This window comes from Solenopsis invicta, chromosome 12, assembly GCF_016802725.1.
Source record: "Solenopsis invicta isolate M01_SB chromosome 12, UNIL_Sinv_3.0, whole genome shotgun sequence".
Taxonomy (NCBI): Eukaryota; Metazoa; Arthropoda; class Insecta; order Hymenoptera; family Formicidae; genus Solenopsis; species Solenopsis invicta.
In genome coordinates this window covers 19,124,594-19,144,222 of record NC_052675.1, presented here as the reverse complement: position 1 = coordinate 19,144,222, position 19,629 = coordinate 19,124,594, and the positions used below count along the sequence as shown (strand labels likewise).

The 19,629-nt window shown below is 30.5% G+C and overlaps 5 protein-coding genes and 1 long non-coding RNA gene across 9 annotated transcripts in view; 5 read left to right on the top strand and 1 right to left on the bottom strand.

Moving 5' to 3' along the window:
• LOC105202583 (non-structural maintenance of chromosomes element 3 homolog) overlaps positions 1-19,629 on the bottom strand; it is a 314,468-nt gene that overhangs the window by 192,621 nt on the left and 102,218 nt on the right. The window lies entirely within an intron of this gene.
• On the top strand, positions 720-4,482 carry LOC105206566 (odorant receptor 4). Its single transcript, XM_039455613.1, has 8 exons — positions 720-838; positions 957-1,074; positions 1,456-1,717; positions 1,890-2,006; positions 2,077-2,167; positions 2,277-2,413; positions 2,594-2,726; positions 2,809-4,482. Exons 1-8 carry the CDS (start codon positions 722-724, stop codon positions 2,857-2,859), a joined length of 1,026 nt encoding a protein of 341 aa, XP_039311547.1. The 5' UTR covers positions 720-721; the 3' UTR covers positions 2,860-4,482.
• Positions 4,600-5,523, top strand: LOC120359138. The gene is made up of 2 exons (XR_005575948.1): positions 4,600-4,837; positions 5,269-5,523. It is a non-coding gene; the product is annotated as an uncharacterized LOC120359138 (long non-coding RNA).
• On the top strand, positions 7,260-9,437 carry LOC105198354 (odorant receptor 4-like). The gene is made up of 6 exons (XM_039455641.1): positions 7,260-7,517; positions 7,690-7,806; positions 7,877-7,967; positions 8,077-8,213; positions 8,397-8,529; positions 8,612-9,437. The coding sequence occupies exons 1-6, from the start codon at positions 7,330-7,332 to the stop codon at positions 8,660-8,662; spliced, it is 717 nt and encodes a 238-aa protein (XP_039311575.1). The 5' UTR covers positions 7,260-7,329; the 3' UTR covers positions 8,663-9,437.
• Positions 10,507-14,593, top strand: LOC105198353. 2 transcript variants are annotated; one of them, XM_039455602.1, is made up of 10 exons: positions 10,507-10,643; positions 11,075-12,267; positions 12,341-12,460; positions 12,577-12,694; positions 13,066-13,327; positions 13,500-13,616; positions 13,687-13,777; positions 13,887-14,023; positions 14,204-14,336; positions 14,427-14,593. In XM_039455602.1, exons 2-10 carry the CDS (start codon positions 12,124-12,126, stop codon positions 14,475-14,477), a joined length of 1,173 nt encoding a protein of 390 aa, XP_039311536.1. In that variant the 5' UTR covers positions 10,507-10,643; positions 11,075-12,123; the 3' UTR covers positions 14,478-14,593. The 2 variants fall into 2 exon arrangements, with proteins under 2 accessions (XP_039311536.1, XP_039311535.1); XM_039455601.1 differs by lacking the exon at positions 10,507-10,643 and having other exon boundaries at positions 11,053-12,267.
• Positions 16,416-19,377, top strand: LOC113004053. Of its 2 annotated transcripts, none has more exons than XR_005575941.1 (9): positions 16,416-17,045; positions 17,119-17,238; positions 17,358-17,475; positions 17,841-18,102; positions 18,275-18,391; positions 18,462-18,552; positions 18,675-18,911; positions 18,995-19,127; positions 19,210-19,377. XR_005575941.1 is itself a non-coding variant. In XM_039455599.1 (9 exons), exons 1-9 carry the CDS (start codon positions 16,902-16,904, stop codon positions 19,258-19,260), a joined length of 1,173 nt encoding a protein of 390 aa, XP_039311533.1. In that variant the 5' UTR covers positions 16,416-16,901; the 3' UTR covers positions 19,261-19,377. The 2 variants fall into 2 exon arrangements, 1 of the variants encoding a protein (XP_039311533.1); XM_039455599.1 differs by having other exon boundaries at positions 18,675-18,811.

The following is a 19,629-nucleotide window of genomic DNA, read 5'->3' as shown; positions in this document are numbered from 1 at the left end:
TCAAAATATTCATCATGCCGATTATTACTTTAAAAATTAAAAGTGTCGTGTATTGATCTAACGCAATCACTTTTGAAATTGAGCATTACCAAATAAGTAGCTTCAGTGTCAAAAATAATAAAGCCTAAGAGGCATCACTCCGAGAACCAACTGTACTCTGTGAGAGCGTGCATCACAATGAAGTATCGGCGCTAAGAGGGGAGATACTGCGTCTGCGTCGATTATCTGCAATTACTTTAACATCATGAAAAAAACCACCTGTTGAATTGTTTCACGGTAAATCGATAACGTATAAAGTCAGTTTATTGTGAAATTAGTTGAATTAAGTGTGTTTAGATCGTACAGCAAATTTTTATATAAGCAGTTATAAATTAGGGAAATTGCGTAGACATTAGTATGATCAAAAAATAAAAATAAAAATGTATGAAATACTTAATCAAGCAATGGAATAAACGGAAAGACAAACTCTTTCTTTACAGTCATACTTAGAAACTCGCAGAGAAATGATACCTTCGATAATTCAGTATTACAATCTCAATAGAATTCTATTACTTGTTATCGGTTTATGGCCCTATCAACAATCCACATTTACTCGATTACAGTCTATTATCTTCTCTCTTATTGTGACGGCAGGTATTATCTTTCAGGTAAAGAAAGAACATTATAATATTATTATTAACATACTTTTATAAGATTATATAAAATTATCTATTTACAGCTGATGCCATTAATAATATTAAAACGTACTACAAATGTTATTATTAAGGTGCTGTCTTCCGTAATTTTGTATATATTGTACCTACTACTTTATCACTCTCTCCGTTTAAACATTGATGTTGTAAGTTAATGTCTGATCCATTAAATAGGATTAACATGTGTTTGTCAAATAAAGTTTTATAGCAAAAAGGCTATTTTGATATGTATAAAGATAGTATAAAAAATTTATAAAATGACAGGTGAAGAATTTATTGATGGATTTTCAACATACATTTGATAAGTTAAAGGATGAAAATGAAATTGCTATTATAGAGAAATACAGTTGCATTGCGAAACGTTACACGATAGCATGCATAGGTAAAGCAATATTTATTAATTTTTGAGTATAAACACATTTTCCGTTCAATATCTAAGCTGTCAAGTACAGAAAAAAATATATTTTTATCATAACACTATGCACCGCTAACACTTTTCGTGTATACGTTTATACATGGTAGAATATATGAATACAATATAGGGGTGTATGAAATTTGTCACGCGTACGTATTTGCAATGAACGACGAATGTTTAATAAACCAAATAAATATTGAAAAATCATCAATTTCCCAATAGAACTCACAATCAGTTTTATTAAAAAATAATGATATTTTATGATACGCACAAGTACACAAAATAATTTTAAAATAATTTCAAAACATTACATACTAAAAATATAAATGGTATTTTTCATATTTTTAGCAGGTGGAATTTGCGTAATATTTATTATTATTCTAACTCAATTTATGTCGAAAACAATTGTTTTTGTTGTATCGATGAATGTGTCTCAACCATATGAATTCCACATTTTGATGAAGTATTTCATCGATCAAGAAAAATATTTTTATCTAATTGTGTTGCATATATATGCAGGAATATGTTTCGGAATCGTTTCAGTAGTATCAGTAGGTACAATGCTCAATACGTATGTTCAACATATGTGTGGAATGTTTAGAATCGCTAGGTAGGAATACAAACATTTTCCATAACAGTTTAACAATTATAACTGATATATAAAATTTATTATCTTTGTATAAAAAAATATATTTTAAAAAATATTTTGTGAAAATTTCTTTTTAGCTAAAAAAATGTTATTTAATATAAGTTTCTATATAATTAGAACACAACATTTGCAGTTATCGTATTGAGCATGCAGTGAGCATCAACATTAAACAAAACATAACACTAGAAAATAAAATTTTAATGATTGAGGGCATAGCTTGTGGCGTTGATATTCACCGACAAGCTATGAAGTTTGTATCTACACTGATAATAGTGATAATGTTCATGCAACATGTTTAATAATATTTTCTTGTTTTAAAGATTGACAAAAGAGTTGGTGTCCGCATTCGAGATAATGTTAGGTTGTTTAATAGTATCTGGAGTGTTTTTTTTTATCCTTAACTTATTTCAAGTATGTTTCTAATTTTGTACAATAATGTATAATAACTTACCCGAAATGACGCATATTAACAATGTTGTTTAATAAATGTAACGAGAAGATTATATCTAACATTTTTAAGATTGCAGTGATTCAAAAAACTTTTAAGGAATTGTGTCCTCCTATTTGCTGTGTAATTGGCATTGTTATATATTTGCTTCTGGGTTGCTATATCGGGCAGGATGTAATGGATCATAATAATCGCATATTTTCTACTGCGTAAGAAATTTTTCATTAGAGAGATAATATATACAAAAGTTCATTCTTTAAAAGAGTGATTAATATAAAAATTAACGTTGCTGCATAAAAAACATACGTAAATGCTAAAATTAAATGATAAAAAATTCTTGTTTCAAATTAGTAATATATTCTCTACAATTATTATATACAATTTCATAGGTACAACGTACAGTGGTACAAAGCCCCAATACATGTTCAGAAAATGATACTATTTATATTACAAAAAGAAACCATAAAGTTTAGTATGATTGTTGGTGGATTAGTCAATTTTTCTATAGAAACTTTTGCCATGGTAAGATAATGTAGATATTATTCTACACGTAGAATACGTCAAAAGAAAGAAATGTTTTAAAAGGAAACATCTTTAATTGCAGCTTGTTAAGCTCTCGGTATCATACTTTACTGCACTATATTCTACGCAATGACAAAGCAATGAGTTAAAAACAATATAGTGAGATAATAATTAATAGAAAAGCAACAATATTTATGCTTAGAAAGTAGGAATAATTTTTTGAAAATACAGTGTAGCTTCTAGAGAAAAGTTGTTGAGTGTTTACCGGTCACTGAAATCATATCTCATGAGTATATATGCAATCGCACTTACCGGCGTGGTGTAACTTTGTCGCGTACCCGTCACGTTAATTACACGAAGAATCACTAAGCAAAATTGCTTTCGCACGCACAAAAATAATCACAAAGATTGGGCGCCAGGCGCGAGAGATCGTGCCACTCTCTCGTTAGAATTATCGAAATCTTTCACAGAAAATTTGCTGTAAAGTCAGAGGTAGCAACGGGATTTGAGTAACCGTTTGCTTAGTCACAAAATTGGCAGAGAGTATGGTTTTCGGTGCTGGTTGCAGGATGGAATAGAGCGAGGGAGCATATAGACAACGCAGTACTTAACGAAAAGATTAACAAATAAGTTTTCAAGTTACATCATTTGTTAATGGTTCTTAGGGAGAATAGTGCGTGTTCCATACGCGGGCGCATACAGAAATCTGCCACGAGGTCGTCAGTATAAGCTCACTCAAAGAAGGCTGCGGTATAAGTATCGAGACGCTAATTATAAGCGGATGATAAATGCTGTGCGTACACTGCACTCTCTAGCACTCGCATACGCATTCCATACGTAAGATGTGCAGTAATTCTTATGAAAGTACGCAAAATCGCACAAGAGAAACACACAATCGGAAATACACACGCACTCGACAAGGATAACTAGAGAAGACAAACCCAACGCACAAGAATGATAAAAAATGTAATGCGGGACTGATAATTAGCTGTGGTATCGGCGGTCGTGTTAACAAAAGAAACGTAATTAATACGCGACGAGATTGGATGAAGCAGCGCCGACGAAATCAAGCACACAGCACTGGAACATGTGCACCCTTTACTACCAGCGAAACGCACAAAGGCCGATCACTTGGAATGTGATATCGGCGTAAACCTATCGTGCGCAATCCATCGGATCGGCGAAGTCAATGGCTTTACAACGGGTGGTTCGTCTCACCACGGCAAGCAACTTCTCACACGCTTCCAGTCAGGTGGGTCGTCCTTGCGGCTCGTCTCCCAGCTCGATCCACAGCGAAGTAAACTGGCACCAAAATTTACCACAGATAGCATATTTTGGATTTTTCACCCCACGTCAATCACACTACCGTGCTTCAGCGCGCAATTTAAGATGAGTCAGTGTTATTCAGGCAACCTACAAATGCCAAGGAACACAAATTCTCGCCTCTAAATGAGCAATCGGTGAAACAATAATTATAGTTTTTACATACAAATTGCACCGTACTTGACGGAATTTTAGAACACCGTTCATATTATGCAAAAAATATACAGCTCTTGTTATCATTGATAAAACAGATTAACTGTTTGTATTGCAAACTAATAATATAATTTTTTTATAATTTATCACATTACGATATGTAAGATTAGAATTAACACGATCGAGAATAGCTAATTGTAAGTACAGCCGAAACGTTTCGTTGATGTAATACATTAAATTTGTAAAATTAGATTTAATATATTATTTTTACTTTATTTTACTCGGTTTATTGACCGTTTTTTAAATTAAAAAAATAATTCTTATATTACAAAAACCATTATGCATATATATTTGTGTTACTTTGTTTATGCATTGAGTACGAGATTTTATACGTAACTTGTTATTGTGTAAATATACCACTTACATATATTTTGTTTGGTATCAAAACTATATAAAGTTAGATTAGTTTCCGATAGTAAATTAATAACACAGGTTTACAAATAAAATTTTTTCAAGAGTTGTTATTAACCAAAACAACTCTTGGTGGATTATTCCACGTAATCTTTACTTTTTAGAATGCGCTGAATCCGAAAATGACTTCCGTTTTGTCATAGGTCATCACGTTTTGTGACAGTGTAAGTAACTGTGTTAAATAAAATAATATCTCAAAAGAAATAAAGATAGATTCATGAAAGTAATTTTTTATTACAAATTTTTCATGAAAATCATTTTTTTAACTGGAATGAGAACCAAGAAGAAAGTTGAATCGATTAAGCCGGGCGTATAAGAACCCGCGCGTTCAACTTGCAATGTGTTGATGTTGGTTTCATTAGCTCACTCTGAAAGTTGTTTTCTTTGAAAATTACATTTTTTTGAAATTGTATATCTTGAATGCACTGATGCGAATTAATTAATAGTAATTTTAATTTTAAATTTAGTTAAAATCCCTAATATCAAAAAAATTTTTTAAATTGAACAAACTTACTAAATTTGAAGAGAATTTTGCATTTTGTGGCAAATCCTGACGTTCAGGAGTTTTTTCAATGTTTTTTTTGTTTGTTTTCAGCTCACCAAAATATATGGAAATTAGATGAAAATAGTCAAACAGCTTTTCAGTCGCAGACCTCTAATAGATAATATAGAAATAAGACGTCAATATTTAATAGAGAAGAACGTAATCGTGCAAATGCTATGGTCGCTCGTATTACATATATCCGATATATCTCCGATATAAGATGATAAATTCTTGCATTTACTTAAGGAATCATTTTAATAATCTTTCATTATGTAATAGCGTTATAATAAACAAATACACAATAGTCGACATTTCTACATTATCTTAATAGATTTCTAATTATCTATTAAGGTTTTATTCCAATTTGGTTTACATATTATTTATAATAAATTGTGTATTGGCATAAATATTTTTAAAGTAGTAATATTTGTAATACTTGACGAGTTTATACACATAAGTGAAAGGTTTTGTTAATATAAAGAATATGTAGTAATAAATAACATAGTAAAAATCAAGAAATAACAAGAAAATAATATTGTTGTCATAAAAGGTATAATTGTATTCATAAAGACAAGTGACACATCAGTATTTAACACTGTCTAAAAATATTCATCATGCCGATTATTATTTTAAAAATTAAGAGTGTTTTGTATTGATCTAACGCAATCACTTTCAAATAGCGCATTACCAAATATTCAGCTTCAGTGTCAAAAAAATTAAGTCCGGGAGATATCACTCTTAAGAACCAACTGTACTCTGTGATATCGTCCATTAAAATGAAGTATTGGCTCTAAGAAGGGAGATATTGCGTCTGCGTCGATTATCTGCAATTACTATAACATCATGAAAAAACCACCTGTTAAATTGTTTTGCGGTAAATCGATAACGTGTAAAGTCAGTTTATTGAGAAATTGGTTAAATTAAGTGTGTTTAGATCTTATAGCAAATTTTTATGCAAATAGTCATAAATTAGGGAAATTGCGTAGACATTTGTATGATCAAAAAATAAAAATGTATGAAATACTTAATCAAGCAATGAAGTAGAAGGGAAGACAAACTCTTTCTCTACAGTCATACTTAGAAACTTGCAGAGAAATTATACCTTCGATAATTCAGTATTACAATCTCAATAGAATTCTATTACTTGTTATCGGTTTATGGCCCTATCAACAATCCACATTTACTCGATTACAATCTATTTTCTTCTCTCTTATTGTGACGGCAGGTATTATTTTTCAGGTAAAGGAAGAACAATGTAACATTATTATTAGCATACTTTTATATAAGATTATATAAAATTTACAGCTGATGCCATTAATAATATTAAAATGTACTACAAATGTTATTATTAAGGTGCTGTCTTCCGTAATTTTGTATATATTGTACCTACTACTTTATCACTCTCTCCGTTTAAACATTGATGTTGTAAGTTAATGTCTGATCCATTAAATAGGATTAACATGTGTTTGTCAAATAAAGTTTTATAGCAAAAAGGCTATTTTGATATGTATAAAGATAGTATAAAAAATTTATAAAATGACAGGTGAAGAATTTATTGATGGATTTTCAACATACATTTGATAAGTTAAAGGATGAAAATGAAATTGCTATTATAGAGAAATACAGTTGCATTGCAAAACGTTACACGATAGCATGCATAGGTAAAGCAATATTTATTAATTTTTGAGTATAAACACATTTTCTGTTCAATATCTAAGCTGTCAAGTACAGAGAAAAATATATTTTTATCATAACACTATGCACCGCTAACACTTTTCGTGTATACGTTTATACATGGTAGAATATATGAATACAATATAGGGGTGTATGAAAACATTTGTCACGTATTTGCAATGAATGACAAATGTTTATAAGGCAAATAAATATTAAAAAATCATCAATTTCGCAATAGAACTCACAATCAGCTTTATTAAAAAATAATGATATTTCATGATACGCACAAGTACACAAAATAATTTTAAAATAATTTCAAAACATTACATACTAAAAATATAAATGGTATTTTTCATATTTTTAGCAGGTGGAATTTGCATAATATTTATTAGTATTGTAACTCAATTTGTGTCAAAAACAATTGTTTTTGTGGTATCGATGAATGTGTCTCAACCATATGAATTCCTCATTTTGATGAAGTATTTCATCGATCAAGAAAAATATTTTTATCTAATTGTGTTGCATATATATGCAGGAATATGTTTCGGAACCGTTTCAGTAGTATCAGTAGGTACAATGCTCAATACGTATCTTCAACATATGTGTGGAATGTTTAGAATCGCTAGGTAGGAATACAAACATTTTTCATAACAGTTTAACAATTATAACTGATATATAAAATTTATTATCTTTGTATAAAAAAATATATTTTAAAAAATATTTTGTGAAAATTTCTTTTTAGCTAAAAAAATGTTATTTAATATAAGTTTCTATATAATTAGAACACAACATTTGCAGTTATCGTATTGAGCATGCAGTGAGCATCAACATTAAACAAAACATAACACTAGAAAATAAAAATTTAATGATTGAGGGCATAGTTTGTGGCGTTGATATTCACCGACAAGCTATGAAGTTTGTATCTACACTGATAATAGTGATAATGTTCATGCAATATGTTTAATAATACTTTTTTGTTTTAAAGATTAACAAAACAGTTGGTGTCCACATTCGAGATAATGTTATGTTGTTTAATAGTAGCTGAAGTGCTGTTCTTAGTCCTTAACCTATTTCAAGTATGTTTCTAATTTTGTACATTAATGTATAATAACTTGCCCGAAATGACGCATATTAACAATGCTGTTTAAGAAATGTAGTAAAAAAATAATATCTTACATTTTTCAGATTGCAGTGATTAAAAAAACTTTTGAGGAATTGTGCCCTCCTATTTGCTGTGTATTTGGCGCTGTCATATATATGCTTGTGTGTTGCTATATCGGGCAGGATGTAATGGATCATAATAATCGCATATTTTCTACTGCGTAAGAAATTTTTCATGAGAGAGAGATAGAATATATAAAAGTTCATTCTTTAAAAGAGTGACTAATATAAAAATTAACGTTGCTGCATAACAAACATACGTAAATGCTAAAATTAAATAATAAAAAAATTCTTGTTTCAAATTAGTAATATATTATCTAAAATTATTATATACAATTTCATAGGTACAACGTACAGTGGTACGAAGCCCCAATACATGTTCAGAAAATGATACTATTCATATTACAAAAAAAAACCATAAAATTTAGTCTGACTGTTGGTGGATTAGTCAATTCATCTATAGAAACTTTTGCCATGGTAAGATAATGTAGATAATATTCTACACGTAGAATACGTCTAAAGAAATAAATGTTTTAAAAGGAAACGTCTTTAATTGCAGCTTGTTAAGCTCTCGGTATCATACTTTACTGCACTATATTCTACGCAATGACAAAGCAATAAGTTAAAAACAATATAGTAAGATAATAATTAATAGAAAAGCAACAATATTTATGCTTACAAAGTAGGAATAATTTTTTGAAAATACAGTGTAGTTTCTAGAGAAAAGTTGTTGAGTGTTTACCGGTCACTGAAATCATATCTCATCAGTATATATGCAATCGCACTTGCCGTCGTGGTGTAACTTTATCGCGTACCCGTCACGCTAATTACACGAAGAATCACTATGCAAAATTGCTTTCGCACACACAAAAATAATCACGAAGATTGGGCGCCAGGCGCGAGAGATCGTGCCACTCTCTCGTTAGAATTATCGAAATCTTTCACAGAAGATTTGCTGTAAAGTCAGAGGTAGCAACGGGATTTGAGTAACCGTTTGCTTAGTCTCAAAATTGGCAGAGAGTATGATTCTTGGTGCGGGTTGTAGGATGGAAGAGAGCGAGGGAGCATATAGACAACACAGTACTTAACGAAAAGATTAACAATTAAATTGTCAAGTTACATCATTTGCTAACGGTTCTTAGGGAGAATAGTACGTTTTCCATACGTAGGCGCGGTCAGAAATCTGCCACGCGTCGTTAGTATAAGCTCACTCAAAAAAGGCGGCGGTATAAGTGTCGAGATGCTAATGATAAGCGGACGATAAACGCGTACACTGCACTTTCTAGCACTCGCATACGCATTTCATGCAAAAGATATGCAGCAATTCTTATGAAAATACGCAAAATCGCGCAAGAGAAACACACAATCGGAAATATACATGCGCTCGATAAGGATAACCAGATAAGATAAACCCAACGCACAAGAATGATAAAAAATGTAATGCGAGACTGATAATTAGCTGTGGTGTCGGCAGACGTGTTAACAAAAGAAACGTAATTAATACGCGACAAGATCGGATGGGGCAGCGCCGACGAAATCAAGCACACAGCACTGGAACACGTGCACCCTTTACTATCGGCGAAATGTACAAAGGCCGATCACTTGGAATGTGATATTGGCGTAAACTTATCGTGCGCGATCCATCCGATCGGCGAAATCAATGGCTTTACAAAGGGTCGTTCGTCTCACCACGGCAAGCAACTTCTCACACGCTTCCAGTCAGGTGGGTCGTCCTTGCGGCTCGTCTCCCAGCTCGATCCATAGCGAAATGAAGTAAAGTGGCACCAAAATTTACCACAGATAGCATATTTTGGATTTTTCACCCCACGCCAATCACACTACCGCGCTTCAGCGCGCAATTTAAGATGGGTCAGTGTTTTCAGGCAACCTACAAATGCCAAGAAATAGAAATTCTCGCCTCCAAACGAGCAATCGTTGAAACAACAATTATAGTTTTTACATACAAATTGCACCGTACTTGACGAAATTTTGGAACACCGTTCATATTATTCAAAATATATACAGTTCTTGTTATCACTGATAAAACAGATTAACTGTTTATATTGCAAACTAATAATGTAATTTTTGTTATAATTGATCACATTACGATGTGTAAGATTAGAATTAACACGATCGAGAATAGCTAATTGTAAGTACAGCCGAAACGTTTCGTTGATGTAATACATTAAATTTGTAAAATTAGATTTAATATATTATTTTTACTTTATTTTACTCGGTTTATTGACCGTTTTTTAAATTAAAAAAATAATTCTTATATTACAAAAAAACTTATGCATATATATTTGTATTACTTTGTTTATCCAATGAGTATGAGATTTTATACATAACTTTTCATTGAGTATTAAATTTATTACTTACATATATTTTGTTTGGTATCAAAACTATATAAAAGTTAGATTAGTTTCCGATAGTAAATTAATAACACAGGTTTACAAATAAAATTTTTTCAAGAGTTGTTATTAACCAAAACAACTCTTGGTGGATTATTCCACGTAATCTTTACTTTTTAGAATGCGCTGAATCCGAAAATGACTTCCGTTTTGTCATAGGTCATCACGTTTTGTGACAGTGTAAGTAACTGTGTTAAATAAAATAATATCTCAAAAGAAATAAAGATAGATTCATGAAAGTAATTTTTTATTACAAATTTTTCATGAAAATCATTTTTTTAACTGGAATGAGAACCAAGAAGAAAGTTGAATCGATTAAGCCGGGCGTATAAGAACCCGCGCGTTCAACTTGCAATGTGTTGATGTTGGTTTCATTAGCTCACTCTGAAAGTTGTTTTCTTTGAAAATTACATTTTTTTGAAATTGTATATCTTGAATGCACTGATGCGAATTAATTAATAGTAATTTTAATTTTAAATTTAGTTAAAATCCCTAATATCAAAAAAATTTTTTAAATTGAACAAACTTACTAAATTTGAAGAGAATTTTGCATTTTGTGGCAAATCCTGACGTTCAGGAGTTTTTTCAATGTTTTTTTTGTTTGTTTTCAGCTCACCAAAATATATGGAAATTAGATGAAAATAGTCAAACAGCTTTTCAGTCGCAGACCTCTAATAGATAATATAGAAATAAGACGTCAATATTTAATAGAGAAGAACGTAATCGTGCAAATGCTATGGTCGCTCGTATTACATATATCCGATATATCTCCGATATAAGATGATAAATTCTTGCATTTACTTAAGGAATCATTTTAATAATCTTTCATTATGTAATAGCGTTATAATAAACAAATACACAATAGTCGACATTTCTACATTATCTTAATAGATTTCTAATTATCTATTAAGGTTTTATTCCAATTTGGTTTACATATTATTTATAATAAATTGTGTATTGGCATAAATATTTTTAAAGTAGTAATATTTGTAATACTTGACGAGTTTATACACATAAGTGAAAGGTTTTGTTAATATAAAGAATATGTAGTAATAAATAACATAGTAAAAATCAAGAAATAACAAGAAAATAATATTGTTGTCATAAAAGGTATAATTGTATACATAAAGACACGTGACACATCAGTATTTAACACTGTCTAAAAATATTCATCATGCCGATTATTATTTTAAAAATTAAGAATGTTTCGTATTGATCTAACGCAATCACTTTCAAATAGCGCATTACCAAATATTTAGCTTCAGTGTCAAAAAATTAAGCCTAGGAGGCATCATTCTTAAGAACCAACTGTACTCTGTGATAGCGTCCATTAAAATGAAATATCGGCTCTAAGAAGGGAGATATTGCGTCTGCGTCGATTATCTGCAATTACTATAACATCATGAAAAAACTACCTGTTAAATTGTTTTGCGGTAAATCGATAACGTGTAAAGTCAGTTTATTGAGAAATTGGTTAAATTAAGTGTGTTTAGATCTTATAGCAAATTTTTATGCTTATAGTCATAAATTAGAGAAATTGCGTAGACATTTGTATGATCAAAAAATAAAAATAAAAATGTATGAAATACTTAATCAAGCAATGAAATAAACGGAAAGACAAACTCTTTCTTTACAGTCATACTTAGAAACTTGCAGAGAAATGATACCTTCGATAACTCAGTATTACAATCTCAATAGAATTCTATTACTTGTTATCGGTTTATGGCCCTATCAACAATCCACATTTAGTCGATTACAGTTTATTTTCTTCTCTCTTATTGTGACGGCAGGTATTATTTTTCAGGTAAAGGAAGAATATCATAACATTATTATTAACATACTTTTATATAACATTATATAAAATTATATATTTACAGCTGACTCCATTAATAATATTAAAATGTTCTACAGACCTTATTGTCAAAGTGCTGTCTTCCGTATTTTTGTATATATTGTTCCTAGTAAATTATTACGCTTTCCGTTTTAACACTGAAGTTGTAAGTTAATATCTGACTCTTTAATAGAATTAACATGTATTTGTCAAACAAAGTTTTAAAAAAAAAGTTTTTTGTGACATGTATAAAGGTAGTATAAAAAATTTATAAAATGACAGGTGAAGAATTTATTGGTGAACCTTCAACATGTATTTAATAAGTTAAAGGATGAAAAAGAAATCGCTATTATGGAGAAATACAGTTGTATTGCAAAACGTTACACGATAGTAATCACAGGTAAGGAAATATTTATTAATTTTTGAATGTAATCACATTTTCTATTCAATAACTAAGCTGTCAAATTCAAAGAAAAATTAATTTTGTCACAACATTATGCATCTCTAACACTTTTTATGTATACATTTATATATGATCTAATATAATACATTGGTGTATCAAAACATTAATCACGCGTAAGTATTTGTAATAAATGTCGAATGTTTATAAGCTAAATAAATAGTAAAATATTTTCAATTTTGCAATAAAACTCATAGTCATTTCTATTAAAAAATCATATTTCATGATACGCGCAATTACACAAAATAATTTTAAAATAATTCAGAAATGCTACATACTAAAAATTTAAATAATATTTTTTTTATTTTTAGCATTTGGAATTTGCATAATATTTATTAGTATTGTAACTCAATTTGTGTCAAAAACAATTGTTTTTGTTGTATCAATGAATGTGTCTCAACCATATAAATTCCTCATTTTGATGAAGTATTTTATCGATCAAGAAAAATATTTTTATCTTATTGTGTTGCATATATATGCAGGAATATGTTTTGGAACCGTTTCAATAATATCAGTAGGTACAATGCTTAATACGTATGTTCAACATATGTGTGGAATGTTTAAAATTGCTAGGTAGGAATATAAGCATTTTCCATAACAGTTTAATAATTGTAACGGTTATATAAAATTTATTATCTTAGTATAAAAAAATATATTTTAAAAAATATTTTGTGAAAATTTCTTTTTAGTTAAAAAATTGTTATTTAATATGAGTTTCTATATAATTAGAACATAACATTTACAGTTATCGTATTGAGCATGCAATGAGCATCAACATTTTACAAAATATAACACTAAAAAATAATATTTTAATGACTGAGGGCATAGTTTATGCCGTTGATATTCACCGGCAAGCTATGAAGTTTGTATCTACACTGATAATAGTGATAATATACATGCAATATGTTTAGTAATATTTTCTTGTTTTAAAGATTGACTAAACAGTTGGTGTCGGCATTCGAGATAATGTTTTGTGGTTTAATAGTATGTGGAGTGCTTATATTGAGCCTTAATCTATTTCAAGTATGTTTCTAATTTTGTATAATAATCTCTAATAACTTGCCTGAAATGACGCATATTAATAATGCCGTTCAATAAATGTAGTAAGAAATTTATATCTTACATTTTTCAGATTATAGTAAATAAAAATACTTTTGAGGAATTGTGTCCCCACATTTGCTGTGTTTTTGTCTCTCTCGTATATATGTTTGTGTGTAACTATGTCGGGCAAAATGTAATGGATCACAATAATCGCATATTTTTTACTGTGTAAGAAGTTTTTCATAAAATAGAATATATAAAAGTTTATTGTTTAAAAAAGTGTCGTCGAATATAAAAATTAACGTTGCTGCATAACAAATAGACGTAAATGCTAAAATTAAATAATAAAAAATTCTTAATTTCAAATTAGCAATTTGTTATCTGCAATAGTTATATACAATTTCATAGGTACAACGTACAGTGGTACGAAGCCCCAATACATGTTCAGAAGATGATACTATTCATATTGCAAAAAGAAACCATAAAATTTAATTTGAGTATTGGTCGATTATTTAATGCATCTATAGAATCTTTTGCCATGGTAAGATAATGTATAATGTATGATAAGATTCTGCACGTAGAATATGTCTAAAGCAATAAATGCTTTAAAAGAAAACGTCTTTAATCGCAGCTTACTAAGGCCTCGGTATCTTACTGTACTGCACTATATTCTACGCGATGACAAAGCAATGAGTTTGATAACAGTATGGTGAGATAATAATTAATAGAAAAGCAACAATATTCATGCTTAGAAAGTAGGAATAATTTTTTGAAAATATAATGTGGCTTCTAGAGAAAGTTGTTGAGTGTGTACCGGTCACTGAAATTATACCTCATCAGTTTTATAATCGCACTTACGAGTGTCGTGCAACTTTGTCGCGTACCCGTCACGCTAATTACACGGAGAATCACTACTCAAAATTGCTTTCTCACGCACAAAAATGATCACGAAGATTGGGCGCCAGACGCGAAAGAGCGTGCCACACTTACGCTAGAACTATCGAAATCTTCCATCTTTCACAGAAAATTCGCTAAAGAGTCAGATGTAGCAACGGGCTTTGGTAACCGACTGCATAGACACGAAATTGGCAGAGGGTATGGCTCTTGGTGCGGGTTGCAGGATGGAAGAGAACGAGGGAACATATAGAAAACGCAGTATTTAAAGAAGAGATTAACGATTAAATTGTCGGACAGGTCACATCGTTTGCTAATGGTTCTTAGCGAGAATAGTGCGTTTTCCATACGTAGGCGCGGTCAGAAATCTGCCACGCGTCGTTAGTATAAGCTCACTCAAAAAAGGCGGCGGTATAAGTGTCGAGACGCTAATGATAAGCGGATGATAAACGCCGTGCCTACACTGCACTCTCTGACACTCGCATACCCATTTCACACGTAAGATGTGCAATAAAATTCTTATAAAAATACGCGATATCGCGCAAGAGAAACACACAATCGGAAATACACATGCACTTGATAAGGATCAAAAAATGAGACAAACGCAACGCAAAGAATATGATAAAAAATGTAACGCGTGACTTATACATTTAGCTGTAGTGTCGGCGCGGCGGGTGCGTTAACAAGAGTAACGTTATTAATACGCGATGAGATTGGATGGGGCAGCACTGACAAAATCAAGCACACAGCATTGGAACACGTGCACACTTTACTAACCGCAAACCGTGCAAAGCTCGATCCCTTGAAATGTGATATCGGCGTGAACTTATCGTGCGCGACCCATCCAATCGGTGAAATCGATGGCTTTACATAGAGTGCTTCGTCTCACCACGGCACGCAACTTCTCACACGATTTTAGACAGGTAGGTCATCCTTACGGCTCGTCTCCTGACTCAATTCATAGCAAAGTGAAGTGAAGCGAAGCGGCGGCGTTCCGCAGGATTTTCCGCACAGAGGATGAAGGATCTCTCATCCCACGTATGCCACGGATACTCGTCACGTCCCGCCTAATCACGCGGCCCTTACAACCCATACTAATCACTGTAAGCGCTTCAGCGCGCATTTTAAGGTGGATCAGTGCGTTTTCGGGCAGTCTACGAATGCCGGAATACACACATTCTTGTTTCCAAACGAGCAATCGCTGGAACAACAATAATCGTAGTTGTTACACACAATTGACATTGTTCCTGACGGAAAATCCGGAACATCGTTCATATAGTATAAAACACGTATAGCTTTTGTTATCATTCAGTAGAGAGAAAACAGATTAATTGTTTATATTGCTGACTAATAATATAACTCTTGTTATAATTGATCACATTACAATAGGTAGGATTAGAATTAAGCCGTTCGAGAAAAAAATTATTTGTTTAATAGTCTGCTATTATGTAGTAACGCTAGTCTACAAATATAAAATAGCTGACATTTCTTCGTTATCTTAACAGATTTTTAGTTATCTATCGAGATTTTATTCCAGTTTGTGGATATTACACATTGTAATATTTATAATTAATTTTGTATGGATATATACATAAATATTTCTAAATTTGTAATATTTGTAATATTTAAAAAGTTTGTGGAAAATTTACTAATTAATAAATAACATATAGTGAAAAACTGAGAAATAACAAGAAAGTAATATTGCATAAGTGTTATAAATGACAACAAGAAAGAGTTGACACATCGATACTTAACACTTTTTAAAAATATTCATCATGTCGATTGCTATTTTTTAAAAATTAAAAGTTCCGTCTATTCATCTAGCGCAATCACTTTCAAGTTATGATCTTTATCACATAAGTAGTTTCAGTATTGAAAAAAGTTAAGTCTGAGAAGCATTAGTCTTGAGAAGCAAGTGTACTCTGTAAGCGCGTGCATTGAAATGAATTTACGGCGCTAAAAAAGGAGAAACGCGCCTGCGTGAGTTTTCTGTAAACTTTATGAGAAAAAATACACCTGTCAAATTACCTTTCGCGTAAATCGATAACAAATATGTATAGTCAATATTATTTCAGAAAATTACATAAAAAATTATAAAAGAAAAAGTAAGAATAAGAGTGTATGGAATATTTAATCAATTAGTAAAAAACGAAATGAATTTTACGGTATCTTCAGTTTTCGTAATCAGTAACGCTTAGAAACTCGCAGAGAAATGATACCTTCGATAACTCAGTATTACAATCTCAATAAAATTCTTTTAATTGTTATCGGTTTATGGCCTTATCAACAATCGACATTTACTCGATTACAGTCTATTTTCTTCTTTCTTATTGTGACGGCAGGTATTATTTTTCAGGTAAAGGAAGAATATCATAACATTATTATTAACATACTTTTATATAAAATTATATAAAATTATATATTTACAGCTGACTCCATTAATATTATTAAAATGTTCTACAGATCTTATTGTCAAAGTGCTGTCTTCCGTAGTTTTGTACATATTGTTCTTAGTAAATTATTACGCTTTCCGTTTAAACATTGAAGTTGTAAGTTAATATCTGACCCGTTAATAGAATTAACATGTATTTGTCAAAAAAAGTTTTAAAGCACAAAAGGTTTTTTTCGACATGTATAAAGGTAGTATAGAAAATTTATAAAATAACAGGTGAAGAATTTAATGATGGACCTTCAACGTGCATTTAATAAGTTAAAGGATAAAAATGAAATTGCTATTTTAGAGAAATACAGTTGTATAGCGAAACGTTACACAATAGTAATCACAGGTAAAAGAATATTCATTAATTTTTGAATGTAATCACATATTTTATTCAATAACTAAGCCGTTCAAAGAAAAACTGATTTTGTCATAACATTATGCATCTCTAACACTTTTTGTGTATACGTTTATACATGATCTAATGTAATACATGGGTGTATCAAAACATTAGTCACGCGTACGTATTTGTAAAAAATGTCGAATGTTTATAAGCCAAATAAATAGTAAAAATTTTCAATTTCGTAATAAAACTCATAGTCAGTTCTATTGAAAAATCATATTTCATGATACGCACAAGTACACAAAATAATTTTAAAATAATTTCAAAACATTACATACTAAAAATATAAATGGTATTTTTCATATTTTTAGCAGGTGGAATTTGCATAATATTTATTAGTATTGTAACTCAATTTGTGTCAAAAACAATTGTTTTTGTGGTATCGATGAATGTGTCTCAACCATATGAATTCCTCATTTTGATGAAGTATTTCATCGATCAAGAAAAATATTTTTATCTAATTGTGTTGCATATATATGCAGGAATATGTTTCGGAACCGTTTCAGTAGTATCAGTAGGTACAATGATCAATACGTATCTTCAACATATGTGTGGAATGTTTAGAATCGCTAGGTAGGAATACAAACATTTTTCATAACAGTTTAACAATTATAACTGATATATAAAATTTATTATCTTTGTATAAAAAAATATATTTTAAAAAATATTTTGTGAAAATTTCTTTTTAGCTAAAAAAATGTTATTTAATATAAGTTTCTATATAATTAGAACACAACATTTGCAGTTATCGTATTGAGCATGCAGTGAGCATCAACATTAAACAAAACATAACACTAGAAAATAAAAATTTAATGATTGAGGGCATAGTTTGTGGCGTTGATATTCACCGACAAGCTATGAAGTTTGTATCTACACTGATAATAGTGATAATGTTCATGCAATATGTTTAATAATACTTTTTTGTTTTAAAGATTAACAAAACAGTTGGTGTCCGCATTCGAGATAATGTTATGTTGTTTAATAGTAGCTGAAGTGCTGTTCTTGGTCCTTAACCTATTTCAAGTATGTTTCTAATTTTGTACATTAATCTATAATAACTTGCCTGAAATGACGCATATTAATAATGCTCAATATTAATAATGTTCAATAAATGTAGTGAGAAATTTATATCTTACATTTTTCAGATTATAGTGAATAAAAATACTTTTGAGGAATTGTGTCCCCACATTTGCTGTGTATTTGTCTCTCTCACATATTTGTTTATATTCAACTATGTCGGGCAGGATGTAGAGGATCACAATAATCGCATATTTTCTACAGCGTAAGAAATTTTTCATGAGAGAGAGATAAAATATATAAAAGTTCATTCTTTAAAAGAATGACGTCGAATATAAAAATTAACTGCTGCATAACAAACATACGTAAATGCTAAAATTAAAAGATAAAAAATTCTTGTTTCAAATTGGTAATATATTATCTACAATTATTATATGCAATTTCATAGGTACAACGTACAGTGGTACAAAGCCCCAATTCATGTTCAGAAGATGATATTATTCTTGTTACAAAAAGAAACCATGAAATTTAATCTGAATATTGGTCGATTATTCAACACATCTATAGAATCTTTTGCCGTGGTAAGATAATGTAGATAATATTTTACACGTAGGATACGTCTAAAGACATAAATGCTTTAAAAGGTAATGTCTTTAATTGCAGCTTGTTAAGGTCTCAATATCTTACTGTACTGCACTATATTCTACGCAATGACAAAGCAATAAGTTTAATAACAGTATAGTGAGATAATAATTAATAGAAAAGCAACAATATTTATGCTTAGAAAGTAGGATTAATTTTATGAAAATACAGTTTAGTTTCTAGAGAAAAGTTGTTGAGTTGATTACCGGTCACTGAAATTATACCTCATCAGTATATGTGCAATCGCACTCACCGGCATGGTGTAACTTTGTCGTGTATCCGTCACTATAATTACACGAAGAATTATCACGCAAAATTGCTTTTGAATGCATAAAAATAATCACGAAAATTCGGGTGCCAAGTGCGAGAGAGCGTGGCACTCTTTCGCTAGAACTATCAAAATCTTCCATCTTTCACAGAGAATTCGCTAAAGAGTCAGAA

Excerpts from the sequence above, each read along its gene's own strand:
- LOC113004053 (XM_039455599.1), top strand. The coding sequence starts at position 16,902 with ATGATACCTTCGATAACTCAGTATTACAATCTCAATAAAATTCTTTTA. Across the intron at positions 17,239-17,357 it reads TCCGTTTAAACATTGAAGTT|GTGAAGAATTTAATGATGGA; the intron begins GTAAGTTAATAT and ends ATAAAATAACAG. Across the intron at positions 18,392-18,461 it reads ATTCACCGACAAGCTATGAA|ATTAACAAAACAGTTGGTGT; the intron begins GTTTGTATCTAC and ends TTTGTTTTAAAG.
- LOC105198353 (XM_039455602.1), top strand. The coding sequence starts at position 12,124 with ATGATACCTTCGATAACTCAGTATTACAATCTCAATAGAATTCTATTA. Across the intron at positions 12,268-12,340 it reads CGGCAGGTATTATTTTTCAG|CTGACTCCATTAATAATATT; the intron begins GTAAAGGAAGAA and ends ATATATTTACAG. Across the intron at positions 13,778-13,886 it reads TGAGCCTTAATCTATTTCAA|ATTATAGTAAATAAAAATAC; the intron begins GTATGTTTCTAA and ends TACATTTTTCAG.
- LOC105206566 (XM_039455613.1), top strand. The coding sequence starts at position 722 with ATGCCATTAATAATATTAAAACGTACTACAAATGTTATTATTAAGGTG. Across the intron at positions 2,414-2,593 it reads AATCGCATATTTTCTACTGC|GTACAACGTACAGTGGTACA; the intron begins GTAAGAAATTTT and ends ACAATTTCATAG. Across the intron at positions 2,727-2,808 it reads CTATAGAAACTTTTGCCATG|CTTGTTAAGCTCTCGGTATC; the intron begins GTAAGATAATGT and ends CTTTAATTGCAG.
- LOC105198354 (XM_039455641.1), top strand. The coding sequence starts at position 7,330 with ATGAATGTGTCTCAACCATATGAATTCCTCATTTTGATGAAGTATTTC. Across the intron at positions 7,518-7,689 it reads GGAATGTTTAGAATCGCTAG|TTATCGTATTGAGCATGCAG; the intron begins GTAGGAATACAA and ends CAACATTTGCAG. Across the intron at positions 8,214-8,396 it reads AATCGCATATTTTCTACTGC|GTACAACGTACAGTGGTACG; the intron begins GTAAGAAATTTT and ends ACAATTTCATAG.